Source organism: Gobius niger (assembly GCF_951799975.1).
Source record: "Gobius niger genome assembly, chromosome: 21".
Taxonomy (NCBI): Eukaryota; Metazoa; Chordata; class Actinopteri; order Gobiiformes; family Gobiidae; genus Gobius; species Gobius niger.
In genome coordinates, this window is record NC_136872.1 from 3,007,037 (window position 1) to 3,033,213 (window position 26,177).

At 42.4% G+C, this 26,177-nt stretch overlaps 2 protein-coding genes and 1 long non-coding RNA gene across 3 annotated transcripts in view; 1 reads left to right on the forward strand and 2 right to left on the reverse strand.

Annotated features, from left to right (window-relative positions):
* Positions 1–8,425: 8,425 nt before the first annotated feature.
* gal3st4 (galactose-3-O-sulfotransferase 4) lies at positions 8,426–15,039 on the forward strand. The gene is made up of 4 exons (XM_079579633.1): positions 8,426–8,562; positions 9,191–9,307; positions 12,039–12,333; positions 13,756–15,039. Exons 1-4 carry the CDS (start codon positions 8,540–8,542, stop codon positions 14,725–14,727), a joined length of 1,407 nt encoding a protein of 468 aa, XP_079435759.1. The 5' UTR covers positions 8,426–8,539; the 3' UTR covers positions 14,728–15,039.
* A 5,691-nt stretch (positions 15,040–20,730) lies between these two features.
* On the reverse strand, positions 20,731–24,240 carry LOC306980323. Its single transcript, XR_013794005.1, has 3 exons — positions 24,133–24,240; positions 21,129–21,169; positions 20,731–20,934 (listed from the first exon to the last, which is right to left on the reverse strand). It is a non-coding gene; the product is annotated as an uncharacterized lncRNA (long non-coding RNA).
* Positions 24,241–24,947: 707 nt separating this feature from the next.
* The window catches only part of zanl (zonadhesin, like), a gene marked incomplete at both ends in the record, with an annotated part of 53,800 nt that continues 52,570 nt past the window's right edge, over positions 24,948–26,177 (reverse strand). The window contains 3 exons of the mRNA XM_079580136.1: positions 24,948–24,952; positions 25,021–25,149; positions 25,504–25,639. Of these exons, the coding sequence (XP_079436262.1) occupies positions 24,948–24,952; positions 25,021–25,149; positions 25,504–25,639 (270 nt within the window). The remainder of the gene's footprint in view (positions 24,953–25,020; positions 25,150–25,503; positions 25,640–26,177) is intronic.

Here is a 26,177-nt window from a genome sequence, read left to right on the forward strand (position 1 = left end):
AAAGCACTCCACAAAAATAGTAATGAAGTAATGAATCTGTTTATATTTTGGAGCCATGATGTATGAAACTGTATTTGTTTGTGAAAATGGGTTTTGAAATAAATATCGGAAATGCTGTTATGTCAAAGAGTGAAGGAATGGTTTTGATTTGGCATTAGCTGTTGTTCCCCCTGCCTTTAGGTCAGGCTTTACAAACCTTTATTCTAAAACATATCAACATTTGATGCATTTAAAACAGGTCTCTCTTACAAATGAGTGACTGAGACTCAAGGGACAAACCTGTATGAATAAAGGATTAAATAAATATATAATAATGGTGGCTGAGAGGGGGATAAAGAATCATCCAGGGACTATATTTGTGAAATCAATCAGCACAGACCAAAGGCAGATTAAGTCTCTGTTTCTGCCGTTTGGAGTTTGGAAGAGTTTGGACCAAAGCCGCTGTGATGTTCTGTTCATTCTGCCTCAGGGTTTCCACGGGGCATTAAAAAGTATTAGAAGACGTTTGTGCCAAAATCAAGGCCTTAAATGTCATTTAAAAAAGCATTGTAAATCTGTTGGAAAATGATGACGACACTCATCGAAAATACCAGAATGATGGTCTAAAACAGGGGTCTCCAAGTAAATTTCGCTGGGGGCCAAAATATATCTGGAGTGCATCACCGGGGTCCATAAAGAAAAGCTCCAGTAAAATATGTTTTGATAAATAAAATACTATTGAGGAAACTTTTATCAATAAATGTACAATACTGAGCCTGACAGGACTGTAGCCTCGGCTCACACTTGTATTGCACTTTACAAGTCTCTGCTACTCTGTAGTCATTATTCATTCACTCAGCACTTGGTGGTGGTAACCTATTGCAGCCACAGCCGCCCAGGGGCAGACTGTCCATTTACCACGTGATTATAATGTGTTGTTTATATGGTAAATGGTCTCAACTTATACAACGCTTTTCCACCTACATTAGGCCCTCAAAGCGCTTTACAGCAAGGATCCACTCACCCATTCACTCTCTCATTCATACACCAATGTACGCAGACACTGGGGGCAATGTGGGTGAAGTGTCTTGCCCAAGGACACAACGACAGTGTGCACTTTCAGTAAGTGGTTTTCGAACCCTCGACCTTCCGATCATGAGACGACCCGCTCTACCATCTGCGCCACTGTCACATATCATGATCTCTTCTTATGTCAGTGCCCTCTGCTGGACACATGTGGAATTCTTTCCTTTTTTTTTTTAAAGGGGCTAGATGCAAGTTCGCCATTTCATACTCACTACTGCCACCTCAGGTCATACGTGTAACTGCACCTTCTATATTAAGCTCGTGCATGACGGCACTTCGACCCGAATTAACACCTTTGACAGTGCAGGATTTTAGAGGCAGTTGTGGTGAACAGGTCTGAGCTCATTCTACACATTAGGACCTGGATGGAACATGTAGGGGGAGGAAAACACATCATTTTAACATTTTTAAACTCTGTATAGTCCCTTTAAGCTGCCCCCTAGTGGCTGGAGTGAGCATTCTGGTTATTTCTTTAAAACTTCATAACTCCGCACAGGAATGGGCGAGAGACTTACTTTGTTTTTTTTGACATACTCAGGAATGTGTGCTCTACACGTCAGGGGCCGGATTGAATCATCTCTGTTTGATGAAATGTTTTCAAATATTAAGAAATGAAATGGCATTAAGATATAGTATTTGGCTTCCGCATCTCTGAAAGTGTAACAGTACCTGTGGTGTTATTCCGAGCAGACAGTGATCCTCAATCAGTCAGTCTAAAGACCTTCCTTAGTATTTGCCTTTGAAATGGAAACAATTCTTCTGATGCATGTTATATATGTTAATTTAAAAAGAAACATTGAGCTTTAGTCTTTTCCCTGGCCCTTCTGCCTGTCCAGAGGAGATACAGTAGCCTCGGTTTAAATCCTGAGTGGATTTTAAGAAATAAGTACGCTTTTTTAGTTTAACTTTAGCTTGGCAAAGGGTGGAAGAAAAACAACAACACAATAAAAAAACACACAAAGACTAAAGAGTGATGAAAAAGTGACCAAAACATAGAGTTATGATCAGTTTTGTAGGTCTTAGCTTTCAAATGAGGTGTGCCGCTGGCCTCGAGGCTGTCAGCTCCAATCGAGAAGCTTTTAGATTTGGGTAAAGCCGAACTGAAGAAAATGTGCTCGGTTCACGTGGGGGTTAAGAGGTTAAACCACTGAGCGCAGTACTCACAGGGGTCCTCCAGGGGCCGCTGTCTCCACGCTTTGGAACGCGCTCGGTCCGAGTCGAGCGCGCGCGCCGGAGAGGTTCAGGTGAGTGCGCCACTTCTTTACGCACGCTCTTTACGCATCTCTCCAAGAAAAGAAAAAACACTTGAATCACATTTAGAACCGATGTCTCTTTACTCCCAGGGGGTTTGATCTGTTTAGTCCTGGTTTAGGCCTGGTTGAGTCTCGGTCCGGGCGCTCGTGCTGGGACAGTCGGTGGTTAATCTTGGCTGATCCTGGAGCATTAGCCGCTTTGGCGCAGCAGGTCAGGCTGTGCGCACCGCAGTGGCCAGACTTCGAGGACAAAATGCCGAGGTACACTTCTTTCTTTTCTTTCTTTTTTGTGGCACAAATGGGCGCTGTTGATTTTGGCCCTTTATTAACACGAAAGTTCTGATATGTGCTGTGGCTGTGCACGTGATCAAATGTGATGTATGGGCTGAAGCTTTGAATGATGTGAACAGTGAAGTGAGTGTTTCTAGGCCATGTTTATTCTGAATTAAGGAGAAGAAGAAAAAAACAAACTTAAAGCAGGTCTTAACCTCTTAACCCCCGCCTTAACCGAGCCGATTTTCTCCAGTTTAGCCTGACACAAAAAAAAGCTCCTTGAAAAAAGCGAAAAAAACACAACATAAAAGCCACAAAAAGGTGACAATGTAAACACACACACACACACACACACGATCTTGTACTTCTATATTAGTGAGGACACTCATAGACATCATGTATTACCCAGACCCTAACCCTGAACCCTAAGCCCCGAACCTTAAAGGAACAGGCCACCGTTTTTCATACTGAGCAGAATTATATACAGAGTAACTATACAAATCGTTTTACTCAAGAAGAAGTAAAACGTAGTGATCAAAATAATGACTCGGGTAAAAAAGTACATGGGGGATATGGTATTGTGAGTACTGAGTAAAAGTCTGGTTTATAAGACGGTAGTGACAAAGGTATCTCCAAAGGCCAGACAAATGAAACACAAACTATTTTTTATTTTTTTATTTTATTGTTTATTTCATTCATTTACGGAACAACATCATTGATATGAATGAAGCAGTGACTCATGTCTGCCCCCTGTAGGCCTACAGTATACTCTACATCTGTTTACTCACTGTGGGACGAGTCACACAAGAGCACAAATACTTGATGAGAATATTACTCAAGTAAAAAGTAGCAGATGACAAAAGTACTTTTAGAAGTACAAATACTTGAGAGTGACTGTACTCACCTCTGTACATTTCCTTGGCAGATAAGAAAGGTCGTATTACACCTCCACATATTCTTGGATGTTTGTGGTCAGTCCTCCATGTTTTTGTTTTCCATATTGAAATCTGACTAAGTGACAACTCCAATATCTCTTATACAGTATAGAGCAGGACTAGTATACAGTATAGAGCAGGACTAGTATACAGTATAGAGCAGGACTAGTATACAGTATAGAGCAGGACTAGTATACAGTATAGAGCAGGACTAGTATACAGTATAGAGCAGGACTAGTATACAGTATAAAGCAGGACTAGTATACAGTATAGAGCAGGACTAGTATACAGTATAGAGCAGGACTAGTATACAGTATAGAGCAGGACTAGTATACAGTATAGAGCAGGACTAGTATACAGTATAGCAGGACTAGTATACAGTATAGAGCAGGACTAGTATACAGTATAAAGCAGGACTAGTATACAGTATAGAGCAGGACTAGTATACAGTATAGAGCAGGACTAGTATACAGTATAAAGCAGGACTAGTATACAGTATAGAGCAGGACTAGTATACAGTATAGAGCAGGACTAGTATACAGTATAGAGCAGGACTAGTATACAGTATAGAGCAGGACTAGTATACAGTATAAAGCAGGACTAGTATACAGTATAGAGCAGGACTAGTATACAGTATAGAGCAGGACTAGTATACAGTATAGAGCAGGACTAGTATACAGTATAGAGCAGGACTAGTATACAGTATAGAGCAGGACTAGTATACAGTATAGAGCAGGGCTAGTATACAGTATAGAGCAGGGCTAGTATACAGTATAGAGCAGGACTAGTATACAGTATAGAGCAGGACTAGTATACAGTATAGAGCAGGACTAGTATACAGTATAGAGCAGGACTAGTATACAGTATAGAGCAGGACTAGTATACAGTATAGAGCAGGACTAGTATACAGTATAGAGCAGGGCTAGTATACAGTATAGAGCAGGGCTAGTATACAGTATAGAGCAGGACTAGTATACAGTATAGAGCAGGACTAGTATACAGTATAGAGCAGGACTAGTATACAGTATAAAGCAGGGCTAGTATACAGTATAGAGCGGGACTAGTATACAGTATAGAGCAGGACTAGTATACAGTATAGAGCAGGACTAGTATACAGTATAGAGCAGGACTAGTATACAGTATAGAGCAGGACTAGTATACAGTACAGAGCAGGACTAGTATACAGTATAGAGCAGGACTAGTATACAGTATAGAGCAGGACTAGTATACAGTATAGAGCAGGACTAGTATACAGTATAGAGCAGGACTAGTATACAGTATAGAGCAGGACTAGTATACAGGACAGAGCAGGACTAGTATACAGTATAGAGCAGGACTAGTATACAGAGCAGGACTAGTATACAGGACAGAGCAGGGCTAGGCAGGTTTGCATAGTGGACGGACGATTTGCATCATTTCAACCTCAACATTGTAGCCTAAGGTAAGGAACTATTTTCTGCAAATCACAATGTTTTAAATCAGTGGTTCCCAAGTGGCAGGACTTTGGGACCCACCATTACCCTCGGATGACGAGCCGAGGACTTGAATAAAGCTGTATTTTGTCATATATCGTATAAAATATTGTATTTTCCACATGTTTTTGTTGAACAAGCTGCAGATTTCCCTTTAAGACTGAAATTATGATCAAAACAACCGAATAACGTTGATTTTAACAGACACAGTTTGTGTTTCTGTGCAGTTTCAGATGGAAAATACTGAATAAAAGTTCCCTATAGACTCGCGACCCACTGAAAATGGTTCCGTGACCCACTTTTGGGCCCCGACCCCCCCAGTAGAGAATCACTGTTTAAAGCGGGATGTTCTGACAGGACATTTTTAAAATACTGACCATATTTCACTCATTTTTAGACTTACTTTAACAGGTATTTGATCTCTTATTTGCACAATATTATTTCTCAAAATCATCTTGGGGCCCGGGGTTCTGTGCTGGGGGGCCGGAATGAGCCCTGGGGCCTGAGGTTGCTGGAATAGAGTGTGAAAGTGCAGGAGAATCCAAGTACACGTGAAGAAATCCAAGTACCACCAACTGTGTACGAACCACAGTTTGCACACTGTATCTTTGCTGTGTTCTCTCTGTCATGGTACACTTGGTGGGGGGACCAGCAGCACATGTCGAGCCCCCATCTCCGCAGGTCTGGTACATCATGCCTGGAAATGAAAACAAAAAGTGACAGTATAGGCCTGCTTTTGCGCCGGGGCGGACTGGGACTGAAAAACAGCCCTGGACTCTGACTACAGGCTAGGCCCAAATTAGCGTAATTGTGACTTCCACAAATACACATTTTAACCTCTTACCCCCCGCCTTAACATTAACGAGTGCATTTTCCCCAGTTCGGCTTTTTATTATTATTTTTTTGACTGGTATCATCAGCAAAAAGAACGGGAAAGGTGGTTGTAGAAACTGAAGCAAAATCATTAATATAAACAATAAATAATAATGGTCCCAAAATTGAACCTTGTGGCACACCATACTCCACACTAGATTCATGTTTTTTTATACTGGGCTTTACCCAAATCTAAAAGCTTCTCTCCTGGAGAGCAACAATGTAACGCCTCATTTGAAAGCTAAGACCGACAAAAGTGATGATGGAAACTTTTCGTCACGTCGCCGTATTTTTGTCACATTTTTGTTGTTTTTTCTATCATTTTTGGTTGTGTTTTTCATTAATGTAAATAATAAATAATAATGGTCCCAAAATTGAACCTTGTGGCGCACCATACTCCACGGAATTCCTTTCAGATTCATGTTTTTTTATACTGGGCTTTTACCCAAATCTAAAAGCTTCTCGACTGGAGAGCAACAATGTAACGCCTCATTTGAAAGCTAAGACCTACAAAAGTGACGGAAACTTTTCGTCCCGTCGCCACATTTTTGTCATATTTTTGTTGTTTTTTTTAATCATTTTCGGTTGTGTTTTTCTCACGTTTTTGTAGTTTTTTCCCCGTGTTTTTCTCATGTTTTTTGTTGACCTCTTTTTCTCGCTATATTTTGATGCTTTTCTTTTTAGCTTTTAGATTTGGGTAAAGCTCGGTTGAGGCGGGACCGGTGGCCCTCGAGCCAGTGGCCCTTCTGTGCTCTTCCCGAATGGACACATGGCCAGTCCGCCCCTGCTTTTGCGTATTTGTGCTCTAATAATATTTCTCAAGATCGTCTCGGGGGCCAGAGGTTCTGTGCTGGAGGGGCCGGATCGAGCCCTGGGGCCTGACGTTGTGTCTGCATGTTTGATTTGGATGAAGACCTGATTCACCTCATAGGACAAATCCTTCAATTAAAAAACATGTCCATAAATAAACAAATAAATAAATGAACACATGAGTAAGCTTGTTTGTTTTTTTGGATCGTGGCGCTGAGTAAATGTGCCGGAGCGTGTCTGAGCCTGAACTCAAACACGCCCGACCGCGATCCTTTCTTTTCCGGGACAGTTGGAGAACCAGCTATCCCCGGAAAAGGATCACCCGAAAACAGGGGCCCGACTGGGACTGAAAAACAGCCCTGGACTCTGGTCAGCCTGGCCCAAATCAGCGTAAATGCGACACCTCTACAAATACACATGTGAACCTCTTACCCCCCGCCTAAACCGAGAGCGTTTTCTCCAGTTTGGCTTTACCCAAATCCAGAGGCTTCTTGACTGGAGAGCGACACTGTAACGCCTCATTTGAAAGCTCAAATCTAGAAAAGTGACGGTAGCTTTTTGTCACATTGTCGCTTCATTTTTGTTTGTTTTTTTTTGTTGCTTTTTCATTACTTTTTAGTGGCAATTTATTGTGTTTTCATCACTTTTTTGTCACTTTTTTGTCACTTTTTCATTGTGTTTTCGTCTCTTGTTTTTGTTGTTTTTTTCACCGCTTTTTCCATTGCTTTGTCGTCACGTTTTCGTCACAATTTGTCGTGTTTTTGTCACTTTTTTGTCACTTTTTCATTGTGTTTTCGTCTCTTGTTTTTGTTGTTTTTTTCACCGCTTTTTCCATCGCTTTGTCGTCACGTTTTCGTCACAATTTGTCGTGTTTTTGTCACTTTTTTGTCACTTTTTTGTCACTTTTTCATTGTGTTTTCATCTCTTGTTTTTGTTTTTGTTTTTCACCGCTTTTTCCATCGCTTTGTCGTCACGTTTTCGTCACAATTTGTTGTGTTTTTGTCACTTTTTTTTGTCACTTTTTGGTCGCTTTTGCAGCACATTTTGGTTTTCGGATGCTTTTCTTTTAAGCTTTTACATTTGGGCAAAGCTCGGCAAGGGTTAGGTAAAGTGAGGGGCCAGACCGGCGGCCCTAGAGCCAGTGGCCCCTCTGCGCTCTTCCAGAATGGACATATGGCCAGTCCGCCCCTGTCCTCATACAAGAGACAAGATAAGACTTCATTGATCTCACCATGGAGGACGTGTTCCATCATCTGGGTGTGCAAAATAAACAGGAAACGTGCAATCAAGTGACAGTAACTGGAGGCGTCTTATATAGAATGAATTATATATATATATAAAATAAATACATAATAAATAATCATTTAACAATAATAATAATAAATACATGATAGGGTTATATAATACTGTGTACAAGTTTCCTGTGCTCGGACTCGCGCTCTCCGGAGCCTCCTGAACGCGCCGCTCGCGCCCATAGCAGCCCTTTATTGTGAAAGTGCCCGGATGTGCGGTGAGTAATCTGGTCGTGTCGGTGTCGGCGCTGTGTCTGCGGCGGGCGGCACACACGCAGACGCACAGTGCGGCGGCGGCGGCGGTGCATCAGGGGACTGGCTCCTCAGCCCTGCGGGACAGACACGCGCTGTGGGGCCGGGCCGCACCGGGGGGGAGACTCGCGGGACCACCACAGCCGGCGGACAGAGAAGAGTGAGGGGGGGGGACGTGTGTGTGTGTGGGGGGGGCAGAGGAGAGGAGACCCTCGACGGAAACGCGCCGCGGAGGCCAGCAGCTGCACCCCAACAAAAACACTCGCGATGCCCACGGCGCCTCGGACCTGCACGACGACACCACGACATCAGCGATGCCTTTCAGACGGAGAGCCAGGTCAGAGCGGGGCGGGGGAGCGGACGGGCTCGTGGCTCACGTTACTGGGGGGGGGAAACCGGAGAGGAGAGGAGAGGTGTGGGTGGGTGAGGGATAGGCCTCTGTGCCGTGCGTCCGCGGAGCGCGTTTACGCCAGGCGCTCCTATTGTCTCCGCCGCCGCATCTGCGCGACACAAATCACCGCGGGAGTGATGGAGAGGGAGGCGGAGGAGGCGGAGGCGACGGCGGCCACGAACCGCAGCGCGTCCGGCGGCGGAGGTTTTTAGTGTGGACGAACCTCCTGCACAGTTTGGAAACGGGCCTGTTCAAATCTGTGTCCAATGACCAGGAGGCACTTCCATCAAAACAAGAGCGCTTTTCACCGACAAACACATATGTCATTCAGATACATGTTTGAAATGCTGTGGGGGAAGCTTCTCCCTGAACATGTGAACATTTCAAATGTGTCACTTCCATCATTTGATATAATAATAATCGATCATCATGTACGTGGTGGCTTCTACAGGGTGCAATAGGACACATATGGGACAGAAAGGCTTCCGTGGAACTGTCTCAAACGTGTCATCATCAGAGTTGGCAGTGTCCCGACAGAGCTGACCGTGTCCCCCCTTGTCCCCCTTGTCCCCAGGATGCTGCGGTGGCTGGGCTGCCCTCGGCTGGGCCCGCTGTGGCTGTGGAAGGCTCTCCTGGTTTGCGTTGCCTTCGCCTTCGCCGGACAGCTGCTCGGGGTCATCTTCAATAAGAGGTAGGTCTGACTCCAGGACATCCAGCCCTCTGAAACCCTCCTCTTATAAGAGAGGAGAAGATAATCCTTTATTGATCTCATGATGGAGAAATTCACTTGTTACATTCGGCTCTCAAGATCTCTCAGAGTGTGGAGAAAAGACAGGAAATGTGCGATCAGTGAAATAGTAAAGAGGTGTCTTGTGTACGATGTGTAGGAGCACAAATGTTAAGGGGCAGAATTATAAACAATAAGAAAATAAACAGCCTTTTGCTTTGGGGCTTTTATAGAAAGAGTACCTTTAGAAGCCAAAGAATGGCTGGTTTTCACAGAGTATTATGAAAGTGCTTTATGCTTTAACTGAGGCTCAGATGTCGGTAAAAAGTGGCCGATATTTGGGTGTTTTACAATATCTGCAATACGAGAGATCGCGATGTCGTCACGTCCGTTGGCCGTGGTCGGCATTTTACATTTTCATATTTGATAAACATTTTATTAAAATCCTATAATCAGCAAAAACAATGTCCATAAACAGGGCATTGCTTCTCTCGCGCTGTAGCAGATCTATCATTTTATAAAACCGAGTTAGAGGCCTGGATGCATCAGCTGCTGCCGACCATTCACCAAAACATCCGGCGAAAATTGCGGAAGTAAACGATAACAGCGATCGCTCGTATCGGCCGATATCTCCAGAACCGAAAGTTCGAGACTTCCTGTTTCCTTAAACTGGAAAGAGCTCAGTCAGAGCTGGGCCTCAGGGGATCGCGGTGAAAACACCTTTTTTATATTTTCAAACTTTTGGTTAAAATAATGAAACCACAAGAGACAGAGAGTTCCCTTTCTTGCTTTGGAATCTAGTGATTTTTGTCTTTCCAATGAGCTCCCTCTAAACATGAATGTCCTGAATAAATCAGCCCTACGGCCCTGACATGTTTAGAAGCTTCATACACAGGGTTATAGAGTAGACATTTTTTTAAAAATATCAGCATAACGGCATCAGCCTCAGGAAAAAGAAAATATATATATATATATATATTTGAGTACAATATATATACAATATATATTTTCTTCAAATTAAACGACTGCAAATATCGGCCTGTGTGTCGCTATCGGCCAACCCCTTCATATCGGTATCAGACCCAAAAGTCCATATTGGTCGGGCCCTGATTTCTATTGCCAAGTGTTAACTTATTAATCACAACTAAGTCCTGCTCGATCTAATTTTAAAGGGACTATACCTAGTTTAAACATTTAGAATTATGTATTTCCTCCCCTACATGTTCCTCCATGTCCTAATGTGTGGAATGAGCCCAGACCGGTTCACCACAACTGCCTCTAAAACACTGCACTGTCACTCACAAAGGTGTTACTTCAGGCACCAGCTTAATATAGAAGGTGCAGTTACATGTATGACCTGAGGTGGCAGTAGTGAGTATAAAATGACCAACTTGCATCTAGCCTCTTTAAGCTGTGTCACAATGACAGTGCACTGCTGCATGTTGTTGTTATAAAGCGTGCGGGACACTTTTAAAGGGCACATTTGGAGGGCTAGCAGCCAACAGCCGAGCATTCCGTAGTGAGACTTTAACTACAATGCTCTACAAAGCGGGGGAAGTGGAAAGTGTGATGACGTGACCTCTGAGTGAATGTGTAGCTCGTACAAGGGGCGGGACTGTGCCTGTGTGGATGTTTTCACTGAGATTTCGTTATTTTTCCCCTGAAGCCATTTTCACAAAGTTGCCGAGCAGGAATCCAGCTGGAGAGCGGTGAATATCTGAAGTCGTCTGCCAGTTAATGAAGGGGTTTTACTTTTCTCTTTGGCACAAACACGGCCTTACAGTATGAAGGATCTAAACACTGGAAAGTAGCCGGTCCTCAGCAGCTTGGCCTGGGTCTGGCCTGGGTCTGGCCTGGGTCTGGCCTGGAGGTGTTGAAATACATAACATGTGAAAAATGTGGACAGCACGGCTTGTGGAGAGAATGGGCCTTTGTTTGTGCTCTGGCTTTTATTGTGAAGGCGCTTGGAGATAACAGTGCGATCTGATAAGCCTTTAGCACTTTTAGCACGATGACGTTCATGAGCGGCTCGAGGAGGCCACACAAGTGAAAGCTCTCTCTAGCACTCTAAAGCTAAATGCACTCCATATGATTCGTCAGACAGCTGCAGCCTCTTTTTATTAGATTTTATTCACAAACACGTTTTTCAAAGCATACATTTCAGTCCCATTGTCATTTTAGATGATTTAAAGGTGTAATATCTAACTTTTATGAGACAAAAAGGTTGATATTTGTGTGTATTTGACCTTGTATCATCACCATCACCATCGTGATCAAAAGTAAAGCACCATGCTGACCACTCATACGGCCGCTGGGTTTTTTTCTTTTTTTGTGGCTTTTTTTTCACCTGTCACCTTTTTAAATAAAAAAGTGTGCCTTTCATCGATCGTGTCTTAGATATTAAGCGTTATTTGGCTGGTGTTAAAATGTTCTATTAAAAAGAGCCAGTCTTTTGAAATGAACGGATCCCAAAGACTCAGCTCCAGAAAAGAGCTGTAAATCCATCACTATTTAGCATAAATAAACATGATCTCTTTCCACTTGGAACGACAAATCTTAATGAAATGTTCACTTTTCCTTGACATATGTTGAAGTTGTGTATTATTTTCCATGTTTGGTGAAGGGCGACTGTAAGCCTGGACTGAGTGGTGTTGGTAAAGTCATTGTTGTGTAACGCTGTGCCTGTGTGTTTCAGTGTGTCCACCGCAGGGCGCTCCATCCTGTCGGCCCCTGACCAGGGGCCCCCTCTGGGCTCCTGTCGGCCCCACACGCACATCATGTTTCTGAAGACCCATAAGACGGCCAGCAGCACTGTGCTCAACATGCTGTACCGCTTTGGGGAGGAGCGGGGGCTGCGCTTCGCCCTGCCACTGGGCTACCAGCTGGGCTACCCCCTCCCCTTCAACGCTCACCGGGTCAAAGGCTACAGGGGCCCCGGGGCCCCCGAGTTCAGCATCATGGGCAACCACATGCGCTTCAACAGAGTAGAGGTAAGCAGAGGACTGCTGGAACATGGACGTGCTCATCATTCAAGGACACGCAGCTCAGACACATGGAATATTTATTCACAAAATGAACAAAGACAAACAGAGTGAAGGTCCAGGACCTTCGATACTAAAGAAAGATTAAAGACTGTCAAAGCTCAACTCTCTCCTGCCTCTCCCTATGCATGTGAGCTGTACTGGCTCCAGACGCCAAGGCCATGAGTAGAATGGTCCTAAAGTAAGTCCTTAGTGTGAGTTTAAGAACCTAGAGAATCATGAATTAGGCCTAACGCTGAGCACGGTTAATAAGTCTGAATATTTTTTTATTTAATAATGCTGATACACAAAACACTTACAGACTCACAAGACAATACATTGACATGAGACAGTACAGAAATACACGTGTGTGTGTGTGTGTGGTTATATACGTTTCCTTTTGTTCTGAACATGTTGACATAAGGAGGACAAAACTCAAGACATATTTTTGTTTTTGAGATATCATTTTGGCTTAATAATCCAAGTACTGCATTGATCGTCACCACCTTTGAATATTTATTGATTAAAGACATCACGTTAGAGGTTGAACAATGGTGTTCGAGAGGATGGATGAAAAACAGGCAGCAGTCTGGATGTCTTATACAGGAGAAGTTTCTTTACCATCGGTACGGGACCCAAGGACATGAACTCGAGACATTGCGCTAGTCCTACCATTCAAGTCTGTCCATGATTCCACAGAAAAGGGATAAATCCCCTCTCAGAAGGTCAGACTGATACAAGAGTCTGAGCACCACAGTCAAGGCTTTGACAGAGATAGTACGACTGTACAGCCTGACCCAGTGTGATAAACACGATCTAATGTTATCCTCTAACAGAGATACAGTGCCTCTCGAAAGTATTCATACACCTTGAACTTTTGCACATTTTGTCATGTTTACAACCCTAAACATAAATATTTTATTTTTATTTTTTTACTGAACGTTCACACACAAGTAACAGACAACGGTGAAGTGAGAGCAAAATGATACATGATTCTGTTAAAGTGGGACTTGCTTAAGTATTCAACCAGCATGAATGAATACTTTGTGGAACCCCCCTTTTGCTGCAATAACAGCAGCACGTCTTCTGGGGTTTGACTCTACAAGATTAGCACATGTAGAGACTGACATTTTAGCCCATTCCTCTTTACAAAACAACTCAAGCTCTGTCACATTAGAAGGAGAGCGTTTGTGAACAGCTCTGACAGATTCTCTGACAGATTCGTAGTATTCTTTTTCATTACAAATTAAAATAGTTCCCGATCATCTTCGGACAGTGAGTTGATGTGTCCGATGTGTTCCTGTGGTTCTGATCACTGATGTGGAGTAAAAGATCCCTGTTAACATATCTTACATTCCCATCTAACCATTCTTTTGCTTGTCCCTGTTCCAGGTTGAGAAGGTCATGCCCGCGGACGCCTTCTACTTCTCCATCGTGCGGGACCCGGTGGCGCTGGCCGAGTCCTCCTTCGCCTACTACAAGGAAGTGGCCCCGGCCTTCCGCAAAGCCAAGAGCCTGGGCGACTTCGCCGACAACCCGCACAAGTACTACGACCCGCGGCTCCGCAACAACCACTACGCCCGCAACCTGCTCTGGTTCGACTTCGGCATGGACCACAACGCCAACTTCTCCGTGCCGCTCGCCCGACTCGGCGAAAAGATGGTCAAGCAGGTCTTCAAGCTGATCCTGGTGTCCGAGTATTTCGACCAGTCCATGATCCTCCTGCGGCACGCCCTCTGCTGGCCGCTGGACGCCGTCGTTTCCTTCAGCTTGAACGCGAGGCAGCAGAAGCCGGAGAAGGTCAGCAACAGCTGGGTGGGCAAAGTGGCGCAGTCCCAGGCCAAAATGCCGCCGAACTTGTCGCTCACGGAGGACCAGCGCGAAAAGCTCCGGGAGTGGAACGGGCTGGACTGGTCGCTTTACCAGGCCTTCAACAGGACCTTTTGGGAGAAAATCCACAAGTTCGGCCTCGCGAGGATGGAGCAGGAGGTCGCGCTTTTGAGGACGCGGCGCGACGTTCTCGCCAGGGTCTGCCTGCGGGACGGGGGGAGGCCGGTCGAGGCGCACCGGATCCGCGACAAGACGATTCGACCGTTCCAGAGCGGCCTGGTGAAGATCCTCGGGTACGAGCTGCAGCCGCGGCTGGACAACGCCACGCGGACGGCCTGTTTGCGGCTGATCCGGCCCGAGATCCAGTACAAAGACCTGCTGGACGCCAAACAGTTCCCGAGGGCGGCGCCAGCGCAACCGGCCCAGGCGGACCCGGCCAGGGCGGGCCTCGGGGAGAACGGGGCGGGGCCTAAAGCGGGAATGGACTGGGACGGCACCCATTTGAAACAGAACAAGACTCAAAAGCTGAGATAATGAACAAAAGCAGGTCTTTTTATTCTTACTGTCAGTGCTCCGTGTGATGTGTTCAATGACGATGGGTTTGTCCGTCTTCAAAGTGGGTGTTCCATAAGGCGGCGTGCTGTTGAGGTTCGTTTTTGCTCTGCGTTCGAAAACCGCATGGAGGCCAAAGTCTGTCCCCATGTTCATTTCGTGCGTAAGCCAGTCCATTTCCATCCCAGCGGAGGCAGAACTTAAAACAGTGGCTGCGCTCAAATGTCCACGCTATTCCCTCTTTACGTTTAGTGCACTACATCCAGCAGCGCTCACGTCTTTACGTCGTCACGTCCGAACGAGCAGTCACGGCGGAAGTCACTGAACGCAACGCGACCGGATGGAAACGGAAAACTGCGCCGCGATTCGTAATAAACCGTTATTTGCAAAGTTAAAAGCGATCGATAGCCTCTCCGCTCTCAGGAAAAGTGTTTGTAATACTCCGGACCATTATCTTCCATGAACACCGAAAGCTTCACGATTTGCCAAACGAGTGGGGCTAGGATGGACATGCGACACAGCCCTTTAGAACCAGCTGTGATGTGAACAAAATAATCATTTGTCGCTGCTATGTTTGATTTGATAGTGGTCCTCTTCTTCCTTTTGACTACCTTTGAAATTGTTTACGCGAAAATGGGAGCCTAAATGAGCCTTCCTCTGGGAGTCTGAAGGGAACTCCAAATGAAACCCCAACTCGAGGCCTTTTCCGAAACACTTTAGGCTTTTGGGGACCCTAAGCCAAATTGTTACTGGGGCCCCGTTTCTACTCCTCGCCCCACAAAAACGAGCACTCGATTTGGTGGGTTTTGGGAACACATTTCAATATGGCTTCAACAATTCAACTTTTTTGTTTTAGTCTGAACATTTAGTTGAGCAAAGGTCATAGAAAGGTTGTTGACTAAAGCGGTTAAACTGTGGTACTTTGACTGATTCTCGTGGTACTCAGGATTATGGACATTTGTTTATCCTAATTAGGTACCGTTCCATTTAGTGCAATAAACGTTATTTTATTTTATTTTTTCTGTGGGTTTGGTTAGGTTTGGTTTAGTCCAGAATGGATACAGACGGCATCTCTGTAATCACCCAGATATGGTTCAGCATTTGTTAGAGAAAGTTTACATTTTTCTCCAAATTGTTTTCCCCCTGAATTATGAATATCGTTTTCTACTACAGTGGTTCTCAACCTTTTAGAGCCGCGACCCCCATTAAAACAGCTAATTAGGATCGTGACCCCCACCCGGGTCAGACCATGGGAAAAACAGGGACATTAACCCCTTAACTCCCACCTGAACCGAGCACATTTTCTCCAGTTTGGCTTTACCCCAATCCAAAAGCTTCTGGAAAAAAGGTGAGAAAATAGCGACAAAACTGAGACGAAAAATTGATGAAAGAGTGGCAAGAATGTCACAAGAAATTGACAAAAATGTGACAAAAATGTGATAAAAAATGTGACAAAAATGTGATAAAAAATGACAAAAAATTGACAAAAATGATGAAAAAGTTACAAAAATACCCAACCAAAAAGTGATATACAAAAAATCTGATGACGTGAGGAAAAAGATCCTCTGGGTTCAGGCGGGAGTTAAGAGGTTAAACTATATAACTCTTAAAAAACAAAGAAAAAACAATGGCTAAAACAAAAATGAATTAAATTTAGAACAAATAATGGCACCCTGGTAAAATAGCATGTATGCTACGACACCTAATGACAACATTAAAATATATATTTTATCTATATGCTCTGGCGACCCCCCAAATTTGTCTCGCGACCCCCTAGTGGGTCCCGACCCCCAGGTTGAGAACCCCTGTTCTACTAAATAAGAAAAACAAAGACATGGAGAGGAGCAAAGAGGTCCAACAGTCTATACATAAGTAATGGAAAATGCTAATCGTGCTAATGCTAACGCTAACGCTAGCTAGCACTCGCTACGACTGCCGTTTTTTCTCTTCTACTGAACAATGTGCTGTGAATAAACATCCATATGGACCCGATTTAGACTTGACTTTATTTGTGTGCGATGAATTCTTATTTTTAAATTCTGTTTTCCCCCTCGGCGAGGCCACGCCCCTTCTATGACGCGATACCGTCTGTATCTATAGTTGATAAAACGGTCCTGGTGGTACTTGGAAAGACAGATGTTTTTAATGAGGCGTGTTCTCGGTTTATTTAATCATATTCGACGGGTTTCAGACAGACCATTTGGATTTTCACCACTAAGAAGATCTGAAATCCAGCGCTGAAATGTCGTGTCATTGAAAATAAAATAAAAATAAAACATCGTAGTTCCAGATGGAGGGAAGCCCCTGATTTCACTCAATGGAAGATTCAATGTTTTGAAATAAAAGACCCAAATGAAAAATGGGGGGAGGGGAGAGAAAGTAATAAGTAAATGACCAAGCTCCTCCTCCTCCCTCCTGATAGGCCGGTTCACAGGAAAGCTCATCTCATTGGTCAAAGTGATGGCACTGGGGTTTGTGATAAGTTGCTGAAATTGGCAAAGGGAGAGACTTAACAAACAAAAAATCGATATATTATTTGATGTTACTGACGATACGTCACATTCAGGCCCAGGCGGTCAATTTTACACACTCAAACATTTAAACTTCATCACTTTAAGATGAATGTTTTTTGCACAAATTAACAGATTGAAACTAGATTGGAGCATTATCTCATGTTAAAAACAAATTGTATGAATCGACCAGAGAATAATCTCAATTATGTATAAAAACAGTTTTCACATATTCACAAAAATGACTGTGACAAATAAAAACAAACAAACCAAAACAGATTTGTTTAGGTCAAACTAAACTGTTGTTTTTAAGGAATAAAAGCAGCGTTCCTCTTTAATAAACATCTTGATATTTCACTGAAGAAAATAATATTTTAACAATTCATTGGTTTTTGCATTGTTTCGATGACAAGAGTAAGTAAAGTAAGTACATTGGAAATGATTATTATTTAAATCATAATCTGCATCTGGTCACATATTTTAAAACATGTTTTTTTTCTGCATAACATTGCTAATGGAACACAATAAAATGTAAACATTCGATGATTTCATCTTCCCCGGACACAACCGTGTTATTGATATGTTTTATATAAAACAGCCTAAGCTAACAGACGGGCTGGGCACCGGTAAACCATGCCACAGTTTAGGTACAACTGGTATCCACAAAAATATATCAATCCTTTAGATCCACGTTCGGACGCTGTTGGTCCAGGGACTTGGTTGTCTCAGTTCAAATAAATGATACACATTTAAAAGAAGTAGAATTGTATGGATTGGAACAAATGGATGTTTTTGTTGTGTTTTCTGGTTCTAGATGACACATACTTTAGTATAGATATCAAAAAGAGTATTGTTGAGGTATTTGTATTGTAAATGGGTTCTGACACAAAAAGTAGCGGTGCCCAGCCCCACCCCTGACCGTTCTCGTCACACACACATCTCTTGTTTTTGGTGCGATCTGTGGAACAGCCTGAGGAGAAGCTTGTGAAGATGTAAACTTTGTACAGGAGACGTGCTTCCTCTGTGGACTGTGTGTTTATGAATCATGTTTTCTGCGCTGCCTTCTGACTGTTGTCTCACACTAAAGTTGGCTCATGACTCTTTATTTCCAGGCTAATTTAAAGGACGTATTCTGCTAAACGAGTGTCTGGGGTGTTTTTTTTAAATCATTCCGTGATGTTCTCATGAAAAATGCACCTGGAGCTTGTGTTCTGCTTCACTCTTGCGATTTGCAAAGATCTCAGAACTCTCTGTTCCACTTGCTGAGGTCATGAGGTGGTGCTAAAGGAAAGATGGCTCAGTGTCGCCCCGTGGACAGTTTACATGGGGCCAACGGGACAAAGATGAAACTGGACAGGAACAAACACCACTATGTGATTCAAATATTTATGGAGCCACAAAGAACCAGATTTATTTGTTGAGCATTATATTATATTTATGTAAGGCTCGTTCACATTTTGATTAGTGATGCCTTTATTCTCACTAGTATTTAATAACCAACATAAACATTTACAGTTTTGAGTCACAGGTTTGATCATCTTTGACAGCTATTATTTCAGTTTGAGTCCTATTTTAGTCAGTTAAAATATATTGAGCTTTTCAGAATTCCCCTCCTCAGCAGAACTACCCCCCTCCCCTGGATGATCTCCCTTTTTATGTTGTGACGTCACTTCCATTCCCTCTGAAGTGTGTTCCATTAGCAGCTCTTTTTAGATTACAAATAAGTGAGTTTGGAGGCACCGTCTTCAAAGGCACCTGGGCTTTGGGAAAGAAATCAAATATTCTGGCCCCGCCCTAAACCCTGGACCATCAGCTGTCACAGTTTTCTTACAAAAGGCTCCAAATGTGGCCCAGAACCGTGATCACAGGCGGGGGGTGCTCAGACACATGTACTTAAGTCACTATTATTTTTAAGAAGTATAGACTTCTTAACAATAATAGTCGTTCCACTGTGAGTAAAATATCAGTAGTTTGTTTACCTTTATTTAGTAGTAGTAGTAGTAGTAGTAGTAGTAGTAGTAGTAGTAGTAGTAGTAGTAGTAGTAGTTTATTCTGTCAGTTCATTCCAGTTTAAACGTTAAAACATTTCCAATTCTTTGTGTACAACACGACCGAAGGGTTTAGGCTGAAGTGAAAACTTATAAGCCTAACCCAGTTTACAGACTTCCACCAGAGAAAAAAAATCAAAACACAAACATTAATTATTATTAATTAAACATTATTCTTTTATACAGATTTAGTATTTTCTTTGGAATTGGATTATTTTATATTTGTTTCTATAATTTTTGGTCATTTCTAAAACATAAATCAGACTGACGCTCAAACAGTGACTCAATACAGTGACTTTTTTACTCTCCAGTAATTATTTGTCACTGCTTTTTGACTTTGACTTGAGTAGAATCATTTCAACGTTTCTCTTACTTAAGTAAAAATGCTGGCCCTAAAAGAGCTTATGGAGCACAGCTCACAGGTAAAGGAAGTGAATTCACAAAATGGTTTGAACACAAATAAAACATGTTTGTTTTTCTGCTAAAATTGCTAATGGGACTCGATTTCAACTTCACCTGGGGTGACGTGACCTTTAACACAAAACCACCAAAGCTAAAAGTACGGCTGGGTTATCAGGTATCAGGAACAAAGTTTAGGTTCAACTGGTATCACAAAAAAGGGAACTGAAATAAAAGTGCTCAGAACACTCTGATCCACTTGCTGAGGTCATGAGGTGGTGCCAGTGTTTGCAGAGTTTTGAGAGGGCGTCAAAGGAAAGATGGCTCAGTGTCGCCCCCTGGACAGTTTACATGGGGCCAACGGGACAAAGATGAAACTGGACAGGAACAAACACCTCTATGTGATTCAAATATTTATGGAGCCACAAAGAACCAGATTTATTTGTTGAGCATTATATTATATGTATGTAAGGCTCTTTCACATTGTGATTAGTGTTGCCTTTATTCCCACTTTCAATGTTGATCTAGTGTTTAATAACCAACACAAACATTCAGATTAGATCTCTCTTTTCATGTTGTGATGTCACTTCCATTCCCTCTGAAGTGTGTTCCATTAGCAGCTCTTTCTTCAAAGGCCCCCGAGGTCCATCCAAATTCCTCCAATAATAGCTCCTATGTCCTGATCCTAGCTCCTCTCCCCTTGTCACGCGGTAAGGTCAACTGTTAGATCCCTCTGCAGTTTCGAACTAGAGCTTCAGAGCTGTTTGCCCAATCTGACCGCCCTCACCCAACGGCGGAAACATATATAAGCGGCGCACTGAGTGGTGGGATGGCACCGTAGATATAGTATACAAGAGACTGATGATAAGCTATTCAGCCCCAGTCATTGTAATGATCCCGAGTGGTTCTGTGAAATGAACATGACTGCTCAAACTCCTCCTACGAGCCTCCACAGAGCTGATGTACAAGAAACAAACAAAACCACCCCAAACATTGTGTGGGAGTCATAGACAGAACAGACGCTCCTTATCTCAATGAACTCTCCACAGCGGAACATGAGGAATCACAAGTTTAATGTGCATGGAATATCACAGAAATAATAAATAATGGTGAAAGGCTGGAGGAACTCTGGGGCCTTTTATTGTTGCTTTGGGACAGAGTCGGCGTTCACATGGCGGTGACCCGCTGCTTGTCTTTGTCCTCGGCGTCGGCCATGTTGGAGTAAGGTACATCTGGAGACAGACGGAGAAGTATTTGTCATTCTTATTCTTAATTAAAGCTTATGATATTCACATAAATGAAGCCATATTTGCTTTGCTTTTAAACCCTGAATATTCAACATTAAATTTTCTCTTTATTTATTATTATTTTGATGATTATGATAATGATTATGTAAAATGTTAAGTGTTATTATCCCGTTCCTCACCTGTGTTCTTGAGGATGAGCTGCTTGTCCTGGTGTTTCTTCCTGTAGAGGGGACACAGAGGGACACAGTGAGGCGAAGCTCAGACGGGACAAGGCGCAAACGATCAAGGAATATACCGGTAAGATCCATCATTCTTTCAAATGTTCTTACTGATGAGAAACGTGCCGTGTGTGGTCATGCAAAGGCTGCTCTGTGAACCAGTCCCTCCTGACCACCAGAGGGCAGTGGATGTTCCCCGCCCACGCATGAAGGTCAGTAAAGATATTTAATACAACTCTAGATCGGATGTGGCACTCGTCGACGTGGCAAGCGTGCAGAAAGGCTAACCCCTGTGCCACCAATGCAAAAGTAACATTTTCATTGAGAGACTCATTGTTCGTGATCGGTTTGTTACTCCTCAGTCTCAGGATCAGCTCATGTCTTTGAAACGTGATGTTGTTGAGCTTTGTTTTCTCTATTCATTCACAATGAATGTCCCATGTTCAATAAATGTCGGTCATGACGTTAAAAAGTGCAGAAATACTGTTTTAAAGTAGGAAACACATGTTATATTTAACCTCTTAACTCTTTAACCGAGCACATGTTCTCCAGTTTGGCTTTGCCCCAATCCAAAAGCTTCTGGGAAAAAGGTGGGAAAATAGGGAGAAAACTGAGGCGAAAACAATGATGAAAATGTGACAAAAATGTCACAAGAAATTGACAAAAATGTGACGAAAAAATGACAAAAATGTGACAAAAGGTGACAAAAAAATGCGATAAAAATTTGACAAGAAAATTACAAAAAATTGACGAAAAAATGTGACAAAAATGTGATAAAAATTCGACAAGAAAATGAGAAAAAATGGACAAAAAAATGACAAAAATGTGACAAAAATGTGATAAAAATTCGACAATTACAAAAAATTGACGAAAAAATGACAAAAATGTGACAAAAATGTGATAAAAAATTAACAAAAAATGGACCAAAAAAAAATTACAAAAAAGTTGAATACCCCCCCAAAAAACAAAAAAATTACAAAAAAATTACAAAAATGTGACAAAAATGTGATAAAAATTCGACAAGAAAATTACAAAAAATTGACGAAAAAATGACAAAAATGTGACAAAAATGTGACAAAAATGTGATAAAAAATTAACAAAAAATGGACCAAAAAAAATGACAAAAAAGTTGAATCCCCTACAAAAAAATGATGGAAAAAAAATCTGATAACGTGAGGAAAAAGATCTCTCAGTTCAGGCGGGAGTTAAGAGGTTAATATAATAGATTACTAGATTAATATTAATAGATTTGAAGTGTTTGCGGATGAAAATCCATCAGCAAACGGCGCTAAAGTCTGTGCCTCCTCTGATTACATTGGGGCCAGTCACAAGATGGCCGCCAGAATTACCATTCGTTCCAACGTATTACTATGGCCGCGTCGTATCTAGAGTTTTATTAAAGATCTTTGGAGTCATAGAGCCGTCCTCATACCTCAACAGTCAGAACGTTCTCCTCAGCCACTTCCTGTGGGATACCCAGCACCAAAGTTCACAAAGGAGGACAAAGATGGAGAGCCACAGGAGGAAACAGTGTGGAAAGTTTCCCTCCAAACACAGATACAGCATGTTCCCAGAAATCTCCCCAAAAGTGCCACGACTTTGAGTTATAGTTATATCTCACCAACTACGACGCGCCTGCTGCGTCTGTATTACATAAACGTGTGACCTGCAAGAGTAACGCACGCACCTGAATGGACCGAGGGGGGGGGGCGTGTGCACAGCCGTCCCACGTCTAAAGGGACTAAGCAATTACAATTCTACTCACAAAGATTTTTATTACGATTGTTTTTTCCAACTTAAAACTATCCAGTTTCTTTCATTTTCTAACCAAAGACAGCAGATCATGTTTCAGGAGGCAGAGGGGCACAGAATGAAAGTCTGATGAAAACTTTGAATCCAATTGAACGCTTTTTAACCTCTTAACTCCCACCTGAACGGATCCCATTTTCTCCAGTTTGGCTTTACCCTAATCAAAAAGCTTCTTGGGAAAAAAAGCACAAAAACAGCACAAAAAAAAAGAGAAAACAAGGATGTAAACGCAACAAAGATGTGACAAAAATGTGACAAAAACTCAACCCAAGAGTGACAAAAATTCAACAAAAATGTGACAAAAATTCAACCAAAAAGTGACAAAAATTCAACAAAAATTCAACAAAAAAATCACCAAAAATGTACCAAAAATTCAACAAAAATGCAACAAAAAATTAACAAAAATGCAACAAAAAAATGACAAAAATACAACAAAAATGTGACAAAAACTCAACCAAAAAGTGACAAAAATTCTACAAAAAAGTGACAAAAATTCAACCAAAAAGTGACAAAAATGCAACAAAAATTCAACAAAAAATTAACAAAAATTCAACAAAAATTCAACAAAAATGCAACAAAAATTCAACAAAAACGCAACAAAAAAATGACAAAAATACAACAAAAATGTGACAAAAACTCAACCAAAAAGTGACAAAAATTCTACAAAAATGTGACAAAAATTCAACCAAAACGTGACAAAAATTCAACAAAAATTCAACAAAAAATTTACAAAAATTCAACAAAAATTCAACAAAAATGCAACAAAAATTCAACAAAAACTCAACCGAAAAGTGACAAAAATTCAACAAAAATTCAACAAAAATTCAACAAAAACGCAACAAAAAAATGACAAAAATTCAACAAAAATGTGACACATAATAGCCAAAGAGGACAGAATGCGTTTGGTTTAGGCGGGTGGTAAGAGGTTAATAAAACGTAAGGTCTTGAGTTGAGAACGTTGCATTGTTGCAGACCTACCAAATGCAGTAGCTCATGCTAACACATCCCACACTTACAGCAGTGCTTTTCCTTTGTCTGTATCCATGATTTACATCGAGTTGATTTGAAAACACTCCTACATACATGTACGTGTCGGTAATCTGCAGAGTTTGGCAGTGATCTGGATTGTGTTCATGAAACGGCCACAGATACTCACTTATTCTTGCGTTTACAGACACACACGACGGTCACCGTGACGATGATGACGACCACAGAGACGGTCACCACCACAGCGATCAGCACAGTCCAGTCGTCTGTAACACGGTGATCACAAACAGGAAGTGATTTCACTGATGGTCACAGTGATGGTTAATCATGTCCGTACTGTCTGTTTGGGATCAGATCACCCAATAATCAGATCTGGTGCGTTTACATTCACTTCAGTAATCGGAATAACTCCGGGTTCTTCATGAGCCAGAGCAGATTGGGATTCATTTCATGTATAATTTATGTGATTTTCTTTTTATTTAACTTTTTATTCAAATGTTTAAAGTCTTTAAACTATGATCTTTTATTCTTTGTGACATTCTTTTGGCCTTTTTGCTTTATTATAAGTGAAATCAGATTACATCTTTATCAGATTATGCCGATAACATGTATCTTCAATAATCTGACAACTCCGGAAATCAGATTAGGATCAGGTTTTTGGTCTCTGTTTGAAATGTGTTGTGGCCAATTGTCGGTTTTTCAGTCACTATATAAAAGGGTATGCAGATTTTTAATGATCTTTTTTACTGTATGTTCAAATGAGACGAGGATTTTACTGATGAAAATTGTTACATTTGATGATACTAAATCAATGGCTCATCATAACACAGAAATCATAACTTCAGGGGCCATTTTCTCACATTGTTGCCACAACATCTCCACATAAGTTGCTCCTACTGACTCTAGTCTTGTACCTAACAATATTTTGAAGGTTTATTCAGACAGGCTTTTCAATAGATAATTCCAAGCCTGATTTATTGAGCTTTAAACTGCAAAAAAACCCGGTGAGACTAATCATGGAGTCACAGTTCCAGATGGGGACGGGGGGTGTGCTTACCTTCAGGGGTCTTCTCGCCCTCACAGTTGACGCCCACGAAGCCCTCGGGACAGTCGCAGGTGTAGGAAGAGTTCCCTGACTCCACGCAGGTCCCTCCGTTCAGACAGGGGTAGCTGAGGCAGGCGCTCGCTGCAGGCACACGGGTCACATGGTACAGTTCAGCCACGTTCTTTATAACTATATGTTTACTGTACATGTTTGCCTTGGTCTTTGATGTTGTATACCGGGGGTGGTATGACCGTGGTATGCATTATCACGCAGTAATGTTTGGTGTGATTGAGGAAAATGTCCTACAAAACAAAATCAAAAAGCCTGAGTGGCCAGCGTCACCTCTGGCATTCCCATTGTGCAACTTTCAATGAAAATGTGAGTAAAAGGTCAGAAGTGGAGGCCATTTGAGAGCTGCAATGATTGTAACGAGTCTGTTTTGACTGAGGAGCACAGATGTAATAGATTAGAGAAGAATAACAATGGGGAAATGACCTTTGTAGCAGTCGCGCTTTAAGTCGTAGATGGTGCAGATGAATCCGTCGGCGCAGACTTTGTCCTGACACACGACTCCAGTGGAAGTGCATTCACACGACTGAGAGCAGTCTTCAGTCACGAAACGCTCTTTCAGCTGCAAACAAGAGGCAGAGGGTTATAACAGGAGGGCAGAGGGTTAAAACAAGAGGACAGAGGGTTAAAACAGGAGGACAGAGGGTTAAAGCAGGAGGACAGAGGGTTAAAACAGGAGGACAGAGGGTTAAAACAGGAGGACAGAGGGTTAAAACAGGAGGACAGAGGGTTAAAGCAGGAGGACAGAGGGTTAAAACAGGAGGACAGAGGGTTAAAACAGGAGGACAGAGGGTTAAAACAGGAGGACAGAGGGTTAAAACAGGAGGACAGAGGGTTAAAACAGGAGGACAGAGGGTTAAAACAGGAGGGCAGAGGGTTAAAGCAGGAGGACAGAGGGTTAAAACAAGAGGACAGAGGGTTAAAACAGGAGGACAGAGGGTTAAAACAAGAGGACAGAGGGTTAAAACAGGAGGACAGAGGGTTAAAGCAGGAGGACAGAGGGTTAAAACAGGAGGACAGAGGGTTAAAACAGGAGGGCAGAGGGTTAAAAGCAGGAGGACAGAGGGTAAAAACAGGAGGATAGAGGGTTAAAACATGAG

Excerpts from the sequence above, each read along its gene's own strand:
- gal3st4 (XM_079579633.1), top strand. The coding sequence starts at position 8,540 with ATGCCTTTCAGACGGAGAGCCAG. Across the intron at positions 8,563-9,190 it reads CCTTTCAGACGGAGAGCCAG|GATGCTGCGGTGGCTGGGCT; the intron begins GTCAGAGCGGGG and ends CCTTGTCCCCAG. Across the intron at positions 9,308-12,038 it reads GGGGTCATCTTCAATAAGAG|TGTGTCCACCGCAGGGCGCT; the intron begins GTAGGTCTGACT and ends TGTGTGTTTCAG.